General features: G+C 34.8%; 1 protein-coding gene across 1 annotated transcript in view; it reads left to right on the top strand.

Moving 5' to 3' along the window:
* Positions 1 to 25535, top strand: part of Nlg-4 (neuroligin 4) — a 263720-nt gene that overhangs the window by 65880 nt on the left and 172305 nt on the right. The window contains exons 3-4 of the mRNA XM_072907336.1: positions 1183 to 1616; positions 2994 to 3169. Coding sequence (XP_072763437.1) covers positions 1366 to 1616; positions 2994 to 3169 — 427 coding nt within the window. The 5' untranslated portion in view covers positions 1183 to 1365. The remainder of the gene's footprint in view (positions 1 to 1182; positions 1617 to 2993; positions 3170 to 25535) is intronic.

Raw genomic sequence — 25535 nt, 5'->3', positions numbered from 1 at the left:
ATAGATGTTTCCACGCGCTTATCGAAGTCTGTAACTTCTCCCTACTCATCCGGCTCTTATCTGTCTCGCCTTTGCTCCTCTCTTGTCGCTATTTCCCTTCGGCTATTTTACTTTATCCTCCTATCAGAGAGACATGAAGCTTTCTGTCGCGAGATTAGAAATCGTCAGTAATCGAAGGACCCATAAAGGGTGTCGTTTACGATCACGTATCCTCCAGGGTAGCCAATCCCCAGAATATCGATTACTCGCCGCCTATTGAGATGTATATTCGATTACTTTGCTTCTTTCTTTATTAAATATCATTGTCATTTTCCGATTGCTGCAACCGCGCATATTAATTAAATATTGATATAGTTAATTGAACAGTCACGTTAAATAAATACCGCCACCAAATCGATACATATATATATATATATATATATATATATATATAGAGAGAGAGAGAGAGAAAACCGCTGTGTCGTGGAAATTAAAACTAACAAAAACACGAAATTAATTGATGCGATCGAGCGAGCAATCGTGAATAAGCGGAATAAAGTGCAGCACTATTTATTGTAACTTTGCTGGTTGCAACAATCTCGAATCGGTATTAATTAACAATTATTAACGCAAAATTACAACATTGTTGTTTTTTCTTCTTATATATCATTGCCCGTATTTTTGTTTACTGCTCGATTTACTTCAACTTTACATAAGTATTTAATTAGGAAACATGTCAGTAATAATGTAATCGTACGATAAAATATATTTCTCTTCTATGTATGTATTAAATATATTTTTGACATAATAACAATTTATTTTATTATTGTTATTATATTATTCATTTATTTATTACATGAAATATTTAATGTCGAAAAAGAGAGAAAATTATTATATTAAATAAAAACATGTTATATGTTAATAAAGATGTACATATAAATACACAAAGATATAATATTACTTTTATGTTGTAAATAAAATTATATAATGATATAAAGTAAAATAAATTAAAAATATTATATATTAATCGGATAGTTTAAAGTTATTTTAAGGTTTCCAATGATTTTGTTAAAAAGATTATCTCCCGCAGCAGCAAATAAATTTCATTATTAATAACACGAGCAGATAATTTCGAAAATGAAAGAATCGTGCAGTACGTTTAATCGATAATGAAGGATCTATGGTCGGTGCAATTATTTCCAGATAGATTCACCGGGACTCGGGCGGAAACTCGACGGCGTCGCGATTAATCGCGCGGGCGTAAATGAGAGACGATCGTCGCGGGAGGTCGCGGAGGTGATCCATAGATCGTGGTGTCGGGCGTGATCGGTTGCGGTTAGAGGGGGCGAGGGGAGGAGGCCAAGAGGAGAGGAGGGTAACAGCAAGATGGAACTCTTCCCGGTCCTCGTTTGCCTGATCGCCCTGCCGCCCGCCCTCTCGCTCACCATCAAGAGCAAGCTCAACCCGCGGATCGTCCAGACCCGCTACGGCGAGGTGCAGGGTGTCACGAGGTCCTTCGAGTACGCCAAGGTCCTCAAGCCCATCGACGTCTACCTCGGGATACCGTACGCCACACCGCCCGTCGGCAGCAACCGTTTTTCCCCGACGAGAGCGCCGAGTCCTTGGGAGGGAGTCAGGTAATTTCTTTTTTTTTTTTTTTAATATCGTTATATAATTTTGGTAATTTTTAATATTTTTTTTTAAATTAATATTGATTTTATATAATATTATTTAGAGAGAACATTAGTCTCCGGAGAATCTTCCCTTGAAAGAAAATTCAGAAACTTTAAGTCACCCTCTGTATATAATTTCTCAATATAATGATATTATATTATTATATATAACATTATTTATAAAAAATTAGTTTTATTAATTTAAATAAAATTGTTTTAATAAAATATTATATATAAAATTAATTAGTACTATTTAAGCAATTTTATTTAAATTATTATATATATAAAATAGTAATTATAATAAATTTTAATATTAATTTCTGACAATCATAAAACTTTACTCACATTTCATCGTCGCAGAAAAATATACGATACAGCAATTATTTTATTCAAAAGAAAGACGGATCAGATGACTCTAGTGCTTCGATTCAATATGAAAGGTTGACACGCGAAAGAATTACTCGGAATATTACGTTTGCTTTCCCATTAATTTTCTCTCTCGGGTAAATAAATCACTATACGCGAATGCGTGCCGTTTACCTGAAATTCCAAAGTTTACTTTCAAAGTCGCCGACGAGTTTATGACGAGTTATGCGGAAAGTTACGTAAAAGGCTGATCAATTTTTGGTTCCTTTGGTAGCTCTGCGAGATTGATCGCGTCTATGACTTTCTTGCAGTTTAAGAGTCAGGGTATCTACTCTTTTCAATTTTATAACAAGCACGATCCTCCCGGAATGCTTCGGATGCCACGCAGTCTTCGTAACTCGAAGTGTCCGGGAGTATCGCGAGATATACAACATTCTGAAATTACGCCAAGATATTCCTTGACGAATCTTTCGAATGCCGATGTTATATTGCCACTAGAGTCGCTCATGATCTCGTATAATTTCTGAAAAATCTTTATTTTTTTTTTTTTTTTTTTTTTTTTACAAAGAATAGTATATGTGTGTAATAATAGTAAATTAATTTATCATTAATAAACACAAGACCCAATAAAACAGATAAAATTGTAGCAAAGTTAGTAAATAATTTTTTCGATATAATATTATTATTTAAAATATTTTATATTATATTATTTTAATTATTATCGGTATAATAATGTTATATATATTATATAGTATATATATATATATATATTACAAAATTAATGAGAAGGAAGATCTTCTTTTATAGAAAAATCATTTATTGCAAGATAAAGACCCCTCAATTTGCGCCTTGAAATTTATTCTCATCGACCAATGTTCATCTTTATTGAACGCCTTGCGTATTCCATTCCTAATACTAAAGTTTGACCGGTTCGGTTAGTTGTAACGCACGAACGATTTCCGATTTCCTCTGCAGATTATCGGACTCGGTGGGTCCGGTCTGTCCCCAAAAGCTGCCGGACATCGCAAACGAGCAGGAAGCGCTCGAGCGGATGCCTAAGGGAAGACTAGAGTATCTGAAGAGATTGCTGCCTCATCTGCGTAACCAGAGCGAGGACTGTCTTTACCTCAACATCTACGCACCTGCCATGGGTAAGTACAAACTATTGCAACTATTTATCACACGCACAGTAATGATTAATTAATAAATAACAATTAATTGATATTAAAATTAGTAAATCGTATAATTAATAATATATGATAACATATATATATATATATATATATATATATATATATATATATAATAATATTATATAGTAAGATTATAATTAATAATATGATAAATAATAGAATTAGTTTAATAATATAATTTTAAATAATAAATAATTTGAAAGATACTTGTCGCGCGATAGAAGCGAATTTTAATTTGAAAATATCCGCTCGAGAAGACAGATTCGACGAGATACTAAGCACAAAATGCCAAACATTCTCTTGTTCGCACCTCGAAACGAACTGCGCTAAAAGAAAGTGCAATAAGATCGATCGATGAAGCATCGAAACTTCTTTATATGTCGAGCATACATTCTTCGCGTTCTGGAGTCACGACTAGAGAGACGATATGCTGTTCGACACTTTATCCCAAGGGAAAAATTTCGTAACGCGATTCTGCACAGAACTGTATATTCACCCTTGTAACGTATAGAAGTCTCGAGTCCCTTCAGACTTTTCAGAATATTCGAATAAAGAATTTCTTTGCAATTTTTAATTTGCTCCTCTCGAGTAACAAGATCTGCAAACTTTGGAAGGCTATAAAAATTTCAGATTTTTATTTTTAAAATTGAACCTCGGAATATTTTTAGAGTAAAATATATAATTTTTAGTACGAGAAGATTTTAAAATTATAATGAGATTGTAAAATTACATATATATATATTTATATAAAATTACATATATATATGTATATTTTTTTTTCTTACGTTATTATTTAAAGTAATTTCAATCATTATGTTGGACATGAAATATTAAGTATAAAATAAATATTAACATTTTTTTGTACGGATACTATGGGAATGTATTTTTTTTTATTTCTAGCAAATATCATTTCTAAAAACATACTTTTTAAGTCGACTAAATTATTTTTGTGCATATAATGAACGCGATATATTCGCGTCAACGTTTTCGAGGGAAAAATGACGGAATTTTAGATGAACATTAGCAGATGAAGTAATCCTTTGCTGGCCGCGTTGAATGAATAACGCGCGGAAATCTGTAAAGCGAGAGAAAGAATGGAAAAGTCGAAGAACAGAAAAGGCCGACGCGACGCCAGACGTTTTGTTCGTTACGTGAAGTCCTGATTTTTAAGATGATTCACTGGCGTCCCAAATTGAATCGCTAATCTAAGTTTGAGGGAACTTTTGCGCCCAAATTGTGGAAGGCTTCCTGAGTGATAAATTATGACTCGGCCAGAAATAGATGTCATTGACCTTTACGTATATACATGGCTGTCTGAAATCGAACTTTCTCGGAATTGTGCGAATTATAGAGCTTTCAACCCGACTAACGTTATATATAGTCTGCCAAACAAGAACAATATTCTAGTTAGGTCGAGTCACGATGGGTATAATTATTAGATAACAGCAAGGCTACTTTTACAAAGATAGTGTATACACAAGACAAAAATTAGTGTCAAGTTAAAACTTTAATTAACATTTAATTATTGTTTACAATATAAAAGCAACAATATATATATATATATATATATATATATATATATATATATATATGTAATTTTCTTCTAAAGATTTTATAATCTTAAATTTCAACACACAATATTATATATAATTTTATTTTAATATTATAATAGTTATTTCGGGAATATATTATTATCGTAATTTTATTATGATAATGTTTTGGTTTAAATTGTGTACAGAAAGAACATTATTCTTGTTTTGGAAATATCTTTATTCTTGATATGTAAATCTTGAAATAAGATAGTACTAATCGAATACAAATTGCTTGAAGATATTTAATATATTTCTCTACCAGAAAGAAAAAAATTCTTATTGTTGAAAAATAACTTTTATGAATAAAGGAAAAAATTAGATGATGAAATAGTATATATTCAAACTAAAAAAATTATTGTAGTACAATTAAAGTAATATTATATTCTTGAAATATAAAATAAAATTATATAATATTGTTAAAATTTAAAACTGAAAAATTATTGTAACAAAATTCAGATAATTATATTATATTTTTTAAGTGATTATTATAAAATTAAAATTAATTTATAATATTGTTAAAATTTAGGATTGTAAAATCTTTCCAGAAAATTACAACATATGTTGTACATAAAATAATGATCGCGTTAATTGAAGGGTATACGTTTTAATTGGATATTAATTTTTTTGTGTCTTCGCACAGAAAATATTCTATAAAGAACTTTATAGAGTCTCCTGATCCATTGTGTTTGACACATTTTAATCATTTTTATTAATATTAAGGATATTTTTGTTTATTATGTACTTTTGGGACAACACGACCTTGTCACATTTGCTGTTCAATTTCCGATCTCGGGATATCGAAAGGCGCGAAACAGGTTGCGGAGAGAGAGAGAGAGAGAGAGAGAGAGAGAGAGAGAGAGAGAGAAGGGCGAGAGATTTTCCATTTCTGCGAGAGAGAAAATTCAATGATATACGATTATTGAAACACCATTCACTCCGCTCGACATACACGGAGACATAAAATGGTTCTCCTCGAAATGCCGTGAGGGAACGAAAGGCAGAAAGAGAAAGTTCGGCGAGAGATATGAGAGCGAACGACGAAAAAAGAGGCCGGGCGACGGGCAATAAAAAGGGTTGAAGATGAAGGAGGCGCAACAGCAAAGAAACATATTGCGTGTACCTGCCACGGTCTTCGACGACAGCCTCGGCGGCTGGAAACTCAAGAGGGTGACACGAGAAGATTTATCAAATATTTTTCATTTTTCCAACGCGCGCCACTGACACGCGCCCCAAAATTGCTTGCTGAAAATCTCCCCGCCATTACAAGCTACGTAAAGTTTCGCGAAATTATGGTGCAAACTCTCGTGAGAATAGATCCGTAAATCCTGTCTAGCATTTATCCCAGATTGTTAGAATTATTCTCTAATGTATTTAAGTTTGTTAAATTTGTTTATTTGTAATTTTGTTAGTTAAATTGTATATATATATATATTTATTTGTTTATTTATTATGCTAATATGTTTCCATATATTTTAATAAATATATTAATTTTTAAATAATAATAAATATATGATATTATATATTTATAGTTATTTATAACATTATAATATGAATAAATATAAACATATAAAAAAAAATAGACAAATGTTTTACAAAAAAAAAAAAGGAATTTACATTGCAGGTGAAAATTTATTTCAGATTTTCAGTAAATGCTAATTTAATATTAAATAAGTTTATTCGTGATTTTATCGTGCATATTTAATTTGCCCGATGTGATCTGACTGCATAATTGCTTCCTTTATTACGTAATGTCAAACATCCACCTCGTCCACATCTAAAGTTACAAAACGCACGGAGAAGTTATATATTATTGCAATTATTTCTCAGTCCTCTATTTATCGGTAATTATAATAGTCGGCGATTAAGCTAATGTCTAGCGGACCAACTTCCTGCTCGATAACAGCTTGCGAAGTAATAATTTCGAATCACGAACTGTGTGCGTTCGAGATGATCGGGTCCTCCGGAAAGTACTCTTCCCCCGGGGCGACATTCCTCCCCCTCGCCCCTTCGTAAGGGCGAGGGGGGAGGAGGAGAAGGGGATACGTTTTCTTCGGGGCGCGAGGGTATTGTCTCCCGGATTCTTATACGTAATGGAAATTTCTATCGAAAGTTCGAATCCGGTTAATGCACGCCATGTCGTCGGCACTTCTGCCCGCTCTCTCACGCCCAGCTGAATTTCGGGGGGAGGTTTCCGTTCGGCCAAAGTTTCCGTTTTCCTTGGAAGACTCGCAATTACACGGCCGCCTGCACTCACAATTCCGACGACGATAGGTAAAGCCCAGTATCGAACGTATGGCGGAAGCGGAAGAGGAGCAAGGGGAGGGGGCGAGGAAAGAGGGAGATGAGAAAGGCGATGAGTTTTCGAGGCGCGAACTAATAATCGAATCCACCAAGTTCGCGGAATTTGTTTCAACTCTCGGAATACTTTGGAATAAGACTCCCCTCACTCACCCCCTTTCACAAGTATCATCTCCGGCAAAGAATGTGTGTGTGTGTGTGTGTGTGTGTGTGTGTGTGTGTATCTTCTCTTTTTTTTCTTTTTTTAGGCGAGAGTACAGCTCGGAAAATGATTTGTTCGTCTCGCGTGGAAGATTAAAGTGTCTTGAGATTTCTCGAGAAATCGCGGTTTAATAAATATCGATATAATTGAGAGACGATTGTACAACCGAAGATCGAGTCGAATTTCTAAAAAAATAATTGATCGAATAAATCTCGAATAATTCGAGAGAGCGCGGAAAGAAAACTTCTTGTTTTGAGAATATCTTTATTCTCGTAAATCTTTATGTAAATCTTGAAATGAGATTAAATTGCGTTACGAAACGAATACAAATTGTTTCCAAGGCATTTAATATAGAGTGAAAATAAAAAATAAGTAGTCTCACTACTGAAATTTGATAAGTTATAAAATTTATTTAATTAATTAATGTAATGCATATAACAAAGTAATACAAATTTATATATTCATTTAATTAAAGTAATATAATAAAGTAATACAATATTAATTAGCAGCGCATATTTTAAAGATATCAGAAATAACAGTAAGTACTGAATAAATAAATAATAACTGCATAAATAATGCATTAAAATTCTTTAAGACAATTTTAATAGTAAATATTTATCTTTTATTTTAACTGTAATCCTAAACCTAAGAAAAATATACGTTTTTATTATTTCATAAAATCAATTTCATGAAGAAATAGAGAAAAAAAATGTTGGTTAAACAAATAAACGCACAATATTTAAAACAAAAAAAATTATTTTAATAAAATCAAGTTGACATTACATTCTTGAGATGACTATTATAATATTAAAATAAAATTATAACATTGTTAAAATTTAAAATGATTATATATTTTTCTTCATAGATAGAAGATTTTGGCGACGTGCGTGGACAAAAATAATTTTCAGATATATTTCACGGGAGAAATAACTTTGCAACATTATATACCCGGCGCTGTAGCTCTCTCGAAGGGGAACGACAGGAAATTTAATGCGGCAAGCCGAGGGAAATCGCGCGATCCTTGTGCACATCCTTCCCCCTTTCAATGAAAGAGAACGTCACGAGTGCGGAGTGCGCATTCGCTCAACTTCCGGACCGAAAAGGCATTACTAATAGCTCTCGTCGCTGTGATTAATGACGCCCGAGTGCGGCTCCGTTTAGTCGTTTTATTAATTACGTCGGATAACGAAGGTCATCGTCTCCAAGTGAGACTGCCATTTATTATACCGCGCGACATCGCGATTGAGACAACCGATATAAATCGTGCACATGTGCATATCTGAACAATGTATTTAATATAATATTTTTTATATATTTGTATATATATATATATATATATATTTTTTATACAATATTTTATATAAAGATCTTTGTGTAAAATTAGTAATAAATAATAATAATCTTATAAAATAAGAAATACTTTTCTGTGACTGAAGTTAATTCGAATTATATTTAATTTTTCTCTTTCTGTAGCTTTGAAAATTATTAAATATTAATCTAGCATTCTCCCGTTTTGCTCGCATCTAAATAAAGGACGTTACTACTTCCTTGTGCGAACCAAATGTCCCGCAAATTAAAAATTAAACGAGGGCAAACGAAATTTTCCGCTGATGTAAGAGAATATTGCTGTATTTAATTTTACATCAGAGAGATTAAAATACCTGAGCGGCTCGAAAGGTTTCCTTTGCCGGCTGCTCATCTCGAAAGGACAGTATAATAAGAAAGAATATCTAGGATCATTTCTCCGGGAACTCTGGACTGTTTCACGATACAATTTTAAAGTCGACGTTCCCGTCTTGCCTCGCTGCATAATTCAGGAAGTTTCGCGAACAGGAGACGGCAGGATAAAACAGAGAGGATCGATTCGCTGCTGATTTAATTATCTTTTAATGAAAGCCGAGATTCTCTAGCCCCCGATGTTGTAATTTTACGTCGCCTCCGCAAAACTGCGCAAGCCCCGGGAATATAAATGGTAATTAAGGCTTGCCAGATGGACTGTTGTGTTGCGTTATATTCCGGCCGATATAAGCAAAATACGCCGCAGCTAAGTGAGGTCTGACAGACTTGTTAACTTCGCTAGATTTATTGCTACTTTCCATCTCCAGATTGCTTGTCATAGCTTCTTGCTGATTTGTTAATCCAATTAATCTTGCCAAGAGTTTTCAGAAAATAGAGAACGCTTCCATATAATTCCAATTTAATTAAAAATTTTGAAATGGTTGCATAAGATTTATTAAAATTCAAATTTCAAATAAAACATTTTTTTAATCCCCTCAAAACAATACAATTTTTTAAAATTGATTAAAAATTGGATTTATACAGGATAAAAATGAATGAAAAGAATCTTTGTCTGCATTATTAAATGAGGTTTTTGTTTATTGTTTATCGACATATTGTTAATAAATAGACTTTATAATAAATAAACAATAAAAGAAGATTTTTATTATTAATATTATTAATAAAATAAAATAATATAATATAAATAAAATATTCAATTAAAGTTAAAAAATAAAATATAAAAGGCTTGCCTTATTTATTGTTTATTGTTTATCAACATATTGTTAATAAATAGGCTTTAGAATAGATAAAAAATAAAAGATTCTTATTATTAATATTGTTAATAAAATAAAATAATATAATATAAATAAAATATTAAATTAAAGTTAACGAATAAAATATAAAAGGCTTGCCTTATTTATTGTTTATTGTTTATCAACATATTGTTAATAAATAGGCTTTATAATAAATAAAAAATAAAAGATTCTTATTACTAATATTGTTAATAAAATAAAATAATATATTATAAATAAAATATTAAATTAAAGTTAACGAATAAAATATAAAAGGCTTGCCTTATTTATTTTAGTGAGAGAATATATTTTCTCGATTAGAAAATAATGTACGTAAGATTTACGGTGATAAAAATTAAATTTAGCTCCTCGAAACCGCGAAATCTAATCTAAGGTGGCAAATTCGATGCGGAAAGCCACAAATTGAGATTCTAAACCTCCCTCAGACATAAGATGTAGTTGAAGGGACGAAACCAGTGATACATCCACAAGTGACGCACTGAAGCAGAACTATTTTAATTGAACGAGTGAAACTACTTTAATTAAGGAGAACTATTCTCTGTTGCAAAGGCGAATTTTCCCTCGACACACACCGAGAAGCGCAAAGACAACTACATTTCACCCCGGACACTCGGTGCTGCCGCCAGACCTCCCTCTTCGGAGGGGGGGTGGGGGATGTATCCCCGTCGTGAATCTCGCGCAAGGATAGCAGGGATAGTTTCCGAATGATTTTGCGCAAATTAGCGGCGGCTAATGAGCGTAATGGCATCCTTTCATGCGCAAAGGATCACATCCTCGCGCCGCTAAAGTAATTAATTATCCGTGAAGCTACCAATAGCGCGTGTACAGCGCATTGACCTGACAGTATAGATCAGCCTGTTTCGTATTCTCCTGGCTCGTCATCCTCGTCAAATCCGTCATGAAACACGAAGAGACGTTATTGTTGATTCTACGTACAAATCGATTCTCAATTTTTTGCGCCCCCTCCCCGAAGAAATTACACGTTTTACGGTTACAGTTTCGAAGTGGAAAGCTCATTCATCTATTTCGAAAAATCTCAACAGCCAGCCTGTCATTTGAATATTGTTGCTCAGACAGGATACAATATTTATAAAATATATACAAAATATTTATCACAATTATTTGAATATTTTATATAAATATTTTTTACAATATTTTATAAATATTTATATATTTTAAATAAATATGTATATAATATTTAATTTCATAAATATTTTGTAATCTTAGATTTAATAGATTGTAGATATTTATGATAAATATTTCTTTTTTTTACTTATAAATATTATATAAATACTTAATCTATATTTGATAATAATATGTCAAATATAACTTTCATGATGTTTTTTAATGCACAGGTATATAAAATATTTTATAATATTTCTTAAAATTAAATGGTGCAAATATTTATCATAAATATCTGAATAAAATATATATATTTCAAGACTAGAATTTAGATTTCTCCAAATACTCTCGAAGGTTTACGAAACACAAATTTAAGATCCTTGTATAGATTAAATCTTGAGATATTTGAAGGTATTTAGTTTGTTTGAGTCGCACCAGCTATTGCATTCTCACAACGGTACAATTAACTGAGATTGTAATCGATTAGAAACGCGCAAACATATTTCCGGTGCAAGCAACGTGGCGGCCGTAATCGGACTTGTCACTACTGGCAACATCGATTCTGTCCTTCGTTGCTAAGCAATAATTCTCTGCTATCGCTCGCGACCTCTCGAGCAGAACACTAATTCGTCTCCTCCGTCCTGCCGACCCCTCGTCCGTTCTGTACTTCCGGATTTCAATTTCCGTGTCTGCCGTCATGCGCATGATCCGATCATGAACTGGACGTGAATGTAACGCAAGCTGGTCATAAATATAATTCACGAATAATAAGCAAAGATGGAAAAAAAAGATAATTTAATTTTCCCGATTTTTTTATGGCATCTATAAAAAAAGTCATATTTTGTACAGAAAATGATGAGAAAAAATTGCTATTTAAAGGCAAAATTAATCTGAAAAAATTGTAAAATGTCTTTATTCTTAATTCTTTATACTTTCGAAACGTTTATTTCAATTAGATGGAAGCAAAAATAAATTAAATTTAAATTAGTTTTAAAAAATTTCAAAACTTATATAAAAAAATGATAAGAAAGAATTGTTATTCAACTTCGTAAAATATCTCTTTATTTTTAATTATTCTTTTTTCCAGATCTTTTATTTAAAATTAGACGAAAGCAAAAATTAATTCAATTTAAATTAGTTTTATTTGAAGAATTTATAAAAGAGATGATATCAAAAAATGATGCGAACGAATTGTTATTCAAAGAGAAATTAATCTAAAAAAACAATTGTGTAAAACATCTCTCCTCATTCTTAATTTCTTCTCTCTCAATAATTCCCTCTCTTTTTATTTTAATTAGACAGAGACGGCAGAAATTAATTGGATTGCTTTTCCGTACATATGCACATTCGTGCATCTTCGAGTTCCCGGAAACTGACGGCGTGTTTCTTACTGCCAGCGATTACTTGTACGAATTTAGGGCGGATCGACTTCTTGTCCAACGTGTTCTAATCGCTTTCTTAATGAATCCTTCTTAATTATACCGCCTGCAACTGAAAGGAGCACAGGTGCAATCATTTACCTCATAATAGCGGCATAATTCACGCGAGAACGTCGCGTGGTCGGTCGGACCGTCGTTCACGACGCCCTTGTCGTCTTCTCAAAGGGTCCTTCAACCCTCGGGTCTTTCGACCCTCTTTCCCCTCTCCCCCCTGCCGCCTTTAACGGAGTAACCCGGAGTAATGCATGGGCTTTGCGAATTAATTAAGAATAATTAAATTTTCCCTCGCATCCGATGAAGGCCGCGAACGCCAGAAAAATTAATTTAGACTTTTTCAAACTTCTCCTCGGATCTTGATTTTTTTCGTCCCTAAGAAAAATTGCGGTAGATCAAAGATCTCTCTCTCTCTCGCACCTCTCTCTTCCCGCAAAACTAAAGCCGCGTGGTTATTGTTTCCACCTACCGATAATTAAATTTCTTTCGGCCGGCAAATCACGGAGCTTCTTAAATCCAACTCGTTTAACCGATAACCCCCGCAATTTCTTTCTTACTAAAGGCTATTATAAAGCCGCCATTATGTTCTTGCCCTTTGCCCTATCAGCCTAAATTAACGGACCTTCTTTTAATAAGGGACGAGAAATAGTTGGTGGTTTACAAACTGATTGGATTTTAAAAACAGTTCTGGACGAAAAAACGCGATTAACAATACAAGATAAAAAGTTTTTTCAAATCCACTTTTAAAAAATGTTAGATTAATATTTAAATATATATTAACAATTCTCTCTTTTATGAAAATCCCAAAGTTTATTGTTGCTTTCTTCCGCGATGATCAATTTCCACAACTATGACAACAATTGTAAATTATAAAATTTTATAGTAAAAAAATATTATGTAATATTATAATAACGAAGTAAAGAGTACCTATAGATTAAAAAATTTCACATTGCGCGTGAAAAAAATTCAACAATACTAAAAGATATGTGTCAATACTCACCCCTCGTCGTAGGCGGCAACCCTTCGTTCCAAATAATCCATTAGAGCAATTCCTCGATGGTACTTGATACGTTGCACTACTCGCGGATCACACTTGCGGATAATGCGAAACACACTTGATTACTCGTACATTCGTGCATTACATGAAACATGTGTTTGGAGAATGGTATCTCGCGACAAACACAGACACACGCGAAGCGACGGACGCCGATTATAAATAATCGCGGTAGACGCGATCGCGTAATCCAATGGGTAAATCGAGACGATTGTCCATCGCTAGATTCGACACTCCCGATAATCATCACACGCGAAGATATTCGCGGCACTTGTCACAGGTTGCGCGGAACACGTGTTTGACGAATGACGTTTCGCGATACTGACACACGCGAAGCGACGGACGCCGATTATAAATAATCGCGGTAGACGCGATCGCGTAATCCAAAGGGTAAATCGAGACGATTGTCCATCGCTAGATTCGACACTCCCGACAATCATCATACGCGAAGATATTCGCGGCACTTGTCACAGGTTGCGCGGAACACGTGTTTGACGAATGACGTTTCGCGATACTGACACACGCGAAGCGACGGACGCCGATTATAAATAATCGCGGTAGACGCGATCGCGTAATCCAATGGGTAAATCGAGACGATTGTCCATCGCTAGATTCGACACTCCCGACAATCATCATACGCGAAGATATTCGCGGCACTTGTCACAGGTTGCGCGAAACACGTGTTTGACGAATGACGTTTCGCGATACTGACACACGCGAAGCGACAGACGCCGATTATAAATAATCGCGGTAGACGCGATCGCGTAATCCAAAGGGTAAATCGAGACGATTGTCCATCGCTAGATTCGACACTCCCGACAATCATCATACGCGAAGATATTCGCGGCACTTGTCACAGGTTGCGCGAAACACGTGTTTGATGAATAACGTTTCGCGATACTGACACACGCGAAGCGACGGACGCCGATTATAAATAATCGCGGTAGACGCGATCGCGTAATCCAATGGGTAAATCGAGACGATTGTCCATCGCTAGATTCGACACTCCCGACAATCATCATACGCGAAGATATTTGCGGCACTTGTCACAGGTTGCGCGAAACACGTGTTTGACGAATGACGTTTCGCGATACTGACACACGCGAAGCGACGGACGCCGATTATAAATAATCGCGGTAGACGCGATCGCGTAATCCAATGGGTAAATCGAGACGATTGTCCATCGCTAGATTCGACACTCCCGACAATCATCATACGCGAAGATATTCGCGGCACTTGTCACAGGTTGCGCGAAACACGTGTTTGACGAATGACGTTTCGCGATACTGACACACGCGAAGCGACAGACGCCGATTATAAATAATCGCGGTAGACGCGATCGCGTAATCCAATGGGTAAATCGAGACGATTGTCCATCGCTAGATTCGACACTCCCGACAATCATCATACGCGAAGATATTCGCGGCACTTGTCACAGGTTGCGCGGAACACGTGTTTGACGAATGACGTTTCGCGATACTGACACACGCGAAGCGACGGACGCCGATTATAAATAATCGCGGTAGACGCGATCGCGTAATCCAATGGGTAAATCGAGACGATTGTCCATCGCTAGATTCGACACTCCCGACAATCATCATACGCGAAGATATTCGCGGCACTTGTCACAGGTTGCGCGAAACACGTGTTTGACGAATGACGTTTCGCGATACTGACACACGCGAAGCGACAGACGCCGATTATAAATAATCGCGGTAGACGCGATCGCGTAATCCAATGGGTAAATCGAGACGATTGTCCATCGCTAGATTCGACACTCCCGACAATCATCATACGCGAAGATATTCGCGGCACTTGTCACAGGTTGCGCGGAACACGTGTTTGACGAATGACGTTTCGCGATACTGACACACGCGAAGCGACGGACGCCGATTATAAATAATCGCGGTAGACGCGATCGCGTAATCCAATGGGTAAATCGAGACGATTGTCCGTCGCTAGATTCGACACTCCCGACATTATTCGAAGATATTCGCGACACTTACCACAGGAATGACGTTTCTGATATTACTTTCGTCCACTCGCGTTTTTGCTATATTCGACACTCTTGACTTCCGTTAAATATTAAAGATGATCGTAGAACGATGATAAACTTTCGAGAATGTTTTTCTTGTAGCGGACAAACCCCACGATATCAGAGAGAATGACGTTCTTCTACAAACATTAACGCGATTAGAAATTCGACTGAATATAATCAAGATACACATTGATGGCAATCGCACGAATCCGTTAAGTTTAAGTGGCTCAAAAGATATCACTATATCTGTCAACACATCGAAAAAATCGCTCGCCTTTAACTTCGGGACTAAAGTCAGTATCTAGTGACTTTATTCGGGACTTACGATCTGCGCCACTCGTCGTCGAATGATGCAACTATATGATCACGAATCGATAACGCGACGACACCAACCGACGCCACCGACATCACTGACCCACCGCGACTTCGCGACGATGACGTAACAAATATGGCAGTCGAGTCCTTTATGTGAAATATGAAGCGAAATTATTTGCGGCACGGTTTACCATCACGAGCCAGTCTCTCTGCTCTTTTCGATGCGTCTCTAATATTTTTTTCATATATTATTTAGCACTCGAGGCCCTTATCATGAATTGCGCGTGGTTATTCCATGATAAATATCGATATGCTCGCGAATCAACGTACGCCGGTAACCGAAAGTGTAGATATCAATCGCGATCGTGCAAGCGAATAGGTACTCCGAGACGATTGCTCGTCACTAAACTCATTGCTCTCAATATTCGTTCGTATGTGGAATTCTGTCTGGGACGGATAAAAAAATGTCAAACTATCAGACCGACGACACGCGTGCCAAGTGTCAAGTGACCACCGCGACTCGCGTCAAATGATGCAACTAACGTGGCTGCCTTCGGCGCTAGCGCTTCTATCTTTGTTGCAAGAAGAAGGATAGAGAGCGCTAGCTTAAAGCTCACCCTATGCGAGACACAACGATAGTTGTCATAAAATGAATTGTATATTAAAACGGTGCGAAAATTGAATTGCCATGTATATTAAGAACTAATGACGTTATATCTATATCTATATAAAGATTAATGACATTAATACAATTAAGATAATTTAAAATTTTAACTTTTTTACAATTAGTTTTATTTTATATTATTGTGAAATACAATTAGGAATTTTTAATCTTTTTAGATATAATAATTATAGACAATAATATATATTATATAGACTAATAATATATTGTATAAACTACGTAAAATTAGATTAATATATTAATACATTAATAGATTAATAAATTAATAAATAGATTAATTATATAAACAATATAAAAATATTCTTACCAATATTTTATTCGATTTATACAATAATAAAAAAAAGTTATATAATGAGAGTTATATAATGGAACAATTTTATAAATTCTGAAAAGGCACTTATTTTTTCAAATAAAAAATTTACAGAATTACATTTATATATAAAAATATAAATATATCTGACAAAGTATAAATATAAATTCAATTCTTTTTTGTAATAAAGTGTGATTGAAAAAATAGAAAGATATATGAAAATATTCTAAGCTTTATGTAATATAATATCTGCAATAATTTTGCAAAATGCGTGAATGCAAATATGAACCTGGTAATGAGCAAGAACTTTTTATTTAATTCTTCCCTTTGTTACCCTTTATTTGTCTATATCGCAAATTTGATGTACATTATAAAATTTACGACTGATGCGTTTCCACGGCACGCCGCATTTTCGCCGATGATTTCATCATATTAATTATGACGCGTATTTTCCATTGTTTATTAATAATGCATATTGGCGATGACGCACAAGCGTGCATTTTCGGGCGAACTGTTGCTTCGCTTGTGTATAGCCGTCAATTACGTGCAGTTATTAATTACACCGATGTCGAATATTAAAATTCTGATTAAAACGCTGATTACCTCTCGCACATGTGTCGTCGTATAAAAGCTCCGGAATAATAGTAAAATGCGTTACATCAGGGCACACACTATAAATAAATGGTAAACAACTGCAATGAAAACATATCCGCCACATATGTGGTTGTATAAATCGTTAAACCTTTTAAAGTCAATTTTTATCAAAAAGGAGGAAAATTAAAAAAATAAACCGTCTTTTGCTAAAAATTTATTTAAATGATAACTGTTTGTAATAATAAGTAGCGTTACACATTAGCAAAGTGTTTATCTAGAATTTGAAAAATAGTTACATAAAATTACAATAAAAAAATACTCCTGGAATAAACATGGCAAAGAATTATAAAATTAAACGTTAAAGTTTAACAGCGAGTAACATATTTTTTCCAAATAGTTGCATCGTTATCTATGACTAAGCATTGTTGTATTAAACATAATTTACAAACTGAAATGTAATAAAATCTGATATGTATCAAATAATGGATAAAATGATAAGATAAAAATTGTGCAAAATAAAATAGCAGAATAAATGTAAAGATGATTTTTCTTTTTTGATTTATCATTCTTTTTACCATCAAGAAAAGAGATGAAATTAAATTATAATTCTAAATACGTATTATACTGAATTTTAATTAAATCACTTTGAAAATTGTAACAAAGTTAGTTATTAAAGCGTAATATTACATTTAATGTAATGCTGCTTTATATTGTGTCTGTCCCCGATTTAAAATCCGTTTTTTCTCCGACAAAGTTGTCCTTAAAAAGCATCATTTCAAATAATGCTGTCAACGAGTTTGCATGTTCGCCAAACATATTCTTGCGTAAAAATTGATGACATTTTTATGGCGAGTTCGCCATTGTTGGCGCACAAAAAGCTTTCGGACTATTTCGCTTACAGCCCGGTATAGGGATTATCTTTTTACGGTGGACGCTGTGAATTATCAAATAAATATTTCCACGATTTTCTCTTCCTTTCTCCGCGGAGCACATTTTCGTGGAACTCCAAGCACGTACGTGGTGCTAGTGAAAAGCACGTCATGCTGACTCCTTCCCATTAGCTCCTCAACACATCCGACGGAAAGTGCAATGTCGGTTTCTGTTTCCGGATTTAAACCGCCTGTGTACGTGTGTACGTGTGTATTCGTGTGCTTACCGAAAACTTTACTCTTTTCCTTGGGAACCGACAAATAAACTTGGTAATTTTCAAAATTCCTTAGAATAGTAAGAAAATAAAATGTTTTCCATTAACGAGAGGAATCATTTCTATTTTAAATTAAATTTAAATAATTCACAAGTTTAAAGCGATATTAGAATGAGATAAAAATTGACATCTGTCAAAGCAGCTAACGATAACTCCCGCTCTTCGCCAAGCTTGTACGACGAGTCGATAAACGCACATCAGTTTCTTGAAGATTAAGTGACTTTTAAAAAATGCATAGATTTCTCGAAAAACAACGGGCGGTCCCGTTCACGTGGCACGGTAGATACCGTAATTCCGCGGAAGCATTATATCGTCGTCTGAGGCGCTTCCGTTTGATTGATCGACGAGCAAACCACAGTCGGCGTCGGGGCGCCCGAGTGATCGATCGCCCTCGTCTTCGACATAATCGCGAATCCCCGCGGGTCCCCCTCTCCCCCCTCCGTTAAATCCCCGCTCCACCAAGTGTAATTCGCGTATAAAACTAGCGCGCGATTAGACGTTTGAGTCTCCGGATCCTTGGATATCCTAGTTCACCGGATTTTCCGGTATCCTTGGATCCTAAGAACGAAACTTCAATTTAAAATGAAATGATTTTCCGTAACCGAGAGATATAAAATATTATTTTTATAGGGATGAAAGGGGGATGCGGAAAATGAATCGTGATTCTGGACAAAACACAGAAGCTCGCGAATAAAGTATCGATAAAATAAAAAAAAAAAAAAAAACGAATAATACTTAAATTAAATAATAAAATATAAAATAAATAATAAACTTTTTAAATAATAAAATATTAATAAATTTTAAATAGTAAAAATATAAATAATCAATTTAATTTAACTTAATTTAGAAGAGCTCTGCTTATAAGATTAAAAAAAAAAAAAAAAAATAGGTTATTTGAGCGTTTGTAGAAACTGACAGTTGTCAGCTGACGGAAATAATTTTGCAATTATAGATTGTGTGTAGAGATTGTTTATACGAAAACTTTGCTTTCCGCGAAACTGAACTCCTGGTCATCCCGGACGCGAGTTCTAAGACTCGCTTGTACACGCTGGTCCTGCGTTTGACTGTGAAATATGGCGCCACACCTTCTGCCGCAGATCGGGCAAGTATTGTCTCCGACACGAGGTTGTCTCGCGATTTTTCTCGCGCCCGTTTCGGGGTCGTTGCGAGAGGAGAGGCTACCCCATCCCCTGCCCAGGGGAAGATGACAGCCGACGACAGTATTTACACAAGTGCGCGATTCGTATGATCTACGCCTGGCTGGATTCCCCGCAAATACGGGTAGCCGACGAGACCCCGAGACGCGGGCCAAAACTTTCCCACCGATTCGGTTAAGTGCTCAAAACAGTTGCCAACATCGGCCACCCGCCGCCCCTGGAGTCGCGCAAGGACGTAAAAAGACGAGGGGATAAAAGGAGCGAGAGGATGGTCGAAGTCGTCCAGGGGCAAAGCGGAAAACCTTTATTCTTGCTGCTGAAGGAGCAACGACGAAGTAAATGGAAGCCCTTGCGTTCGTTCATCATAATCACATTTCCATCATAGTATACAGATCTATATTACGTGGTAATAAGGGCGCGCTGGTCTCTCGAACAATCGCAAGTTCCTCGACCGGGTTTGTTTCCTTCATCGAACAAAGGAATTGTTCCACATGTGGCCGAATAACTTTGATTTTATGTCACACACAGGATTTCTGCCTCGTCTTTATGCGCATGAAAAGGGCAAGAATTTTATTTTCAAGCAACTTTTGTTACCCCAAAATTCGGGAAAAATTCTTAATGACACTCAGCGATTTGTTATTTCAAAAGAAGAAAATAAAAAGAAGAAATTATATTACATTTACTATATTCTACATATTATGATAATAATGTAATTAATATATCATATTATAATGTAACAATTTTTTTTATTATTTATATTATGTTTTACATTTTATTTTATATATATTATTACTTATATATATTTTATATATATTATTATTTATATATTTATATATTATTTATATATTTGTATTATATTTTATATTATTATTTATATTATTATATTATGTTATACATTGTTCCAGAAAAATTATCGGAGGCGAAAGATACAATCGGCACTATATCTTATTGCAAAAGTCAAGAGGATAGAGAACGTTGGAAAAGATTCTTGCCAAAAGTTAGTGTACAATAGATTCATCCCATCGCTCGAATTCTGTTATCATATGCAAAGACTTGATTCACGCGGATATAGCTAAAGTGTTGGCACTCCGTTGAGAACGACGGGACGAGATCGAGATGTAAATAAAGCGATAACTTTCACGGCACCCACCGGTTTTCTCAGTATCCATGGTACCTGGAATGCGTTTACTTTTGGCGACGGTCCAGACGAGACGCACGAGATTCGAAGGAATCGAACCGTCATTCGAATATATGGCCTCTCTTTCTCTCAATCGGGTAAAGGTGCTTATGTCAACATCATACGGTATTTATGTTTCGCCGACGAAATCGGAAATCGATCGGAAATTACTTTCAAGACTTAGCAACGTAATATTATTTATCGTTTAATGCATGCGACACTTTGGATGGCTCCCAATTTATACATTTGTAATTTTTGTGCAGCATCTGCGTTAATATAAATGAACATCGACGAACTAAAATGACTTGACTGAACATAAATAGATATAATGTTGTCAATTATTATAAATAACTTTTGAATTCAATAATTAGAAATCTAAAGTAACAAGGAATCTGAAATAAAATGTTTACGATATCTAGAGTTAAATAAAATAGAAATAAACATAAATATAGACTAAAAAATAAAATAATCACAAAATTAAAATTACAAATAGATATAAAAATAGAATTAAAATACAAAAAAAAGTAAAATACATTACACATGAAAATGAAAATTAAAATTGAGACATCTGTGATTCGTTAGTCTTTAAATATATCTCCTCTAAAAATCCAACTATATAGATTATAAATTAAATAATCAAAGAACTATATAATGAGATTAAAATCTTAATCTGAATATAAGAGTAAAAGACAAAGAGAAGTCTGAGATATCTAAGAAACATTATAAAGCATTTTGTGTGTTTTAATTGCATACACTTATTAAATAAAATAAAATATTAATATTTTAGATACATAAAATATTATAAATATTTAATATATAATAAATATGAACGTAAAATTATTAATTATTTATATATTAATTATACATTAATAATATTAATATATATATATATATATATATATATATATATATTAATGATATAATATTATATATTAAATATATTAATAATATCAATGATATAATTATGTATTAAAAATGTTGACAATATATTATAAATTTTAAAAATTAACAAAATTAATTATGAATCTTGTGCTCTTCGAGAAATCTATATTGAAAGGAATATGCATTGAATTTTTTCTCTCATAATTGTAACTTGAAAATTACTAAAAAGACATAATGGTACCATTCTTCGAAAAATTGACGTCATTTGAGGGATTCTTACATAAAAGGAGAATCGGGTAATCTCCAGTTCAATACTTACAAAGATACGAAAGAGCGTCTAAAGTTTCCATTATCGAAAAATCGAAACAGAGCATCTTACTTGCACGAGAGACGAGAGGAGGGGAGGGGGGGAGAAGGGGGAGACACAAAATTCTAAAAATTTATGATTTTTCTGAAAATTTATGATCGCCTGATTTTCCTCCTTCATCCTTCCCTATGCGTTTACTCGATCCTGAAATATTTGTTCTCCGGGATCCTTTCGAACGAGCGTGCACAATATTACGAGCAGACGAAGTAAAAGCCGGTAAGCAGGGCCGTAACGGCAGGGAACACGCCAAGTTATGATGGCACGGCCGTGCGAAGGCGATTTTATTTCGCGAAGACGGCGGCAACATCGCAAACTTTGTGTCTCTCGCGCCTGCTCGACAAAATTCTTCCCATGTACATGTATTTATATACCTTATGCATGTACGACACGCGACGTGGATGGGGCGTAGGACCATCTTACTGTAACGCTATGTCCCTTCCTCCGTTGACAGTTTACAAACCCGTCGCGGAGAGGAGGAGAGATCCCAGGCTTACCGTCATCCTGATATGCATCCTAGAGAGAGAGAGAGAGAGAGAGAGAGAGAGAGAGAGAGAGAAGGCGATGAAAAAAAGGCTGAAAATATAAAAGGGAGCAAACACGGCTCGTAGTAGTGACGTAGAGGGTGAAATCGCTCGAGTAAATCCACACCCTCCGTCTATCATACTTTCAACCGACTAACTCTTAATATTTCCCAGCCTCGTCAATTACTCGTGCAAACATTTGTAGGTGGTAACGCTTTTTTATTGAGCAAAAATATTTTTAACTCTCGGTGGCGGGGAAGGGAATTTGTCAAGTCGAACAAACATGGTGGTAATTGCTTATCGATTCTGCTGAGAAGTAAAACCTCTGTAAATGTAAACCCAGTGTGAAAATGCAAATTTATAAACAATTTATATTATTAAAATAATTTCCTAAATTCTTATTTTCTCATAATTTTATTTTGTATTTTTTATATTATTTATAAATTTCATTTTTTACATTTTAATTTACATTTTTATATATCACAGCTTTCCTGATATTCAAGTTTGAAAGGCTTGAAAAATGACAGATATGCATCTTCTAAATATAATATATTTATTAAAAAAACACATTTAATATGGAAAAATATGGATGCACCATTGTATAAATTTACAGATAATAACTTGACGTTAATTCTGTGCACGATCAATACGGAAACGTAAACACTCACAGAGGCACATCTTCGTACTCGTCTCTCGTTGTACGCATACGAAACGAAATTAAACGGTCGAGCGGAAGCTCGCTCGATTTCGAAGTAATTTCGTTTCCGCGAGCCATCGTAATCATATATATATATATATATATATTTTTTAATCATTATTTTTTAAATTTTTATGACAAAGAAAAATCCAAGAATTCTTTTTTCTTAGAAGAAACCGCGACATTAATACAACGCAACGTCCGTGCAATTTCGTTTATACAACGGAACCGGCGAGGGAAATTGCGAGATGAAAATTGCGCGGAGAAACACTAGTACTCGTTTCGTATTAATGAATTTTTGTTTCGCAAATTTTTGCGACGGAAAGAGGGAGGAGGGGAGGAGAAGCGCGCATGCGCTGTATTATTGCAAGCCGAGAGGCGGCTCTCGGCTTGCAATAATGCAGAATCGAGCGATGTATAAAGCGCCCAGATGTACGACAGTGTAATCGGCTCCCCGGAGAATAACCTCGTTATCCGACGCAGGAAGTCGCATCTAGGAAACATGCCTTCTTCTGAAACTCCAATTCTCCACACCGCCGGATTTCCTCCCGCGCTTTACCCAACAACGCGCAAATGGACTTTTAAATTGTCCGCCGACTATGAAAAATATACGATGCACAGTACGATAAATGGCCACGCTATTATGTAACGTGAGATAATTGTGGGAATCAAATAATTCACAGAAAGCTTGCGTCAGAAAATAGGAAAGGGAGGACACATCAGATTCTGTCACGGAATAATAGAATTTTTTCAATCGTATAAATCCAGTTAGCAAGAGATAAAGGATACTAAAAAGGCACTGATTTCTTAGATCAATTTAATCTCGAAATAGTATTTATTCCCGTACAAATCTAATTTATAAGCTACAGAAATAGAGAAAAAAAAATAAAAAGGTAAAGTTACAGAAAATAAAATTATTAATATTAAAAATATAAATAAACAGTATTAATAAAATAGTATTAAATTAATAATAATAAAAATAATTAATGAAAAATAAAAATGAAGAAAAAAAATTAAAAAACACGGAAATAAATTCGGTTAATAATCGAGTCGCTTATTCGCTTCTCTCGGCTTTTTAAGCCGATATCGAAAACGATTAGACGGAATTAAGGAAGAATGACGGATTTACTGTCAGATTGCTAGTCGTCGCGTGTATTCTGCCGGCAGGATCAGGCCGGTAATCATCCTGCGAACCGCGCGAGCCGCGACAGCAATACGTCGCGGGGGATTCTCCGGCTAGGAGAATGGATTCACCGGCGCGATGAAAGTTCGTAGGGATTTACTAAAGCAATTTAATAGATCGGATCGAGAGCGAGTAACGGCGCGGGGACGATGGATTTTAATTGAATTATCGACGAGGCCCCGAGACGCGCGTCAGCGCGGAATACCTGAAGAACCGGCGCGGCGCGTTTCTTGCTTCAAGTATCGATGCCCGGCTCGTACGAATGCAAAGTGGGAGAATTGTGTCGCGAGTATTGAACCGTCCAATTGAGGCAAAATGTTTGCCAACGCTGAATAATACAGAGCAGCAAAGGCGCATCTATCCTTCCTTTTTCTATCGCATCCGCATCGGCGTATCTTCCTCTTGTTCCGTTTTCTACGGATTTGTACTCCCGTCTTTTTTCCCTTTCAAGAAATTCATTCAAGATGTCTATTCAAATCTTGTAAAAAATTCCCTGATCTTTCAGGCAATTTTTGCTCCAAACTCCAGGTAAAGAGAATATTTTCAAGATATTTTTGATGCAATTTTCTGTGATACATTTTTTTTTTTTTTTTTTTTTTTTTGTTATATGCTTTTTGCTCGTACAAAGGAAAAATACAAAGTCATTTTTTCAAGCTACTAGATTTACAAATGTACTGATAAAACTGGATAACTTTCATTGAGATAAAAAATTTTAACTTTCATCACATTTTCATTTTTTATCGTTAAAAATTAAAACAAAAATTATATGTACTGCATATTTTAATACTTTGTTAAGATACTGAATATATAAACTAAGGTAGATATATATTTATAATTTAAGATGGAAAAGCAAAATTATCAAAGAGAGAACCTGTTTAAAAATTCTCGGAATCTTAATGAACGAG

Source organism: Anoplolepis gracilipes, chromosome 15 (assembly GCF_047496725.1).
Source record: "Anoplolepis gracilipes chromosome 15, ASM4749672v1, whole genome shotgun sequence".
NCBI classification, from domain to species: Eukaryota; Metazoa; Arthropoda; class Insecta; order Hymenoptera; family Formicidae; genus Anoplolepis; species Anoplolepis gracilipes.
Note: the sequence above shows the minus strand (reverse complement) of the source record. Positions and strands in the feature narration are given on the sequence as shown.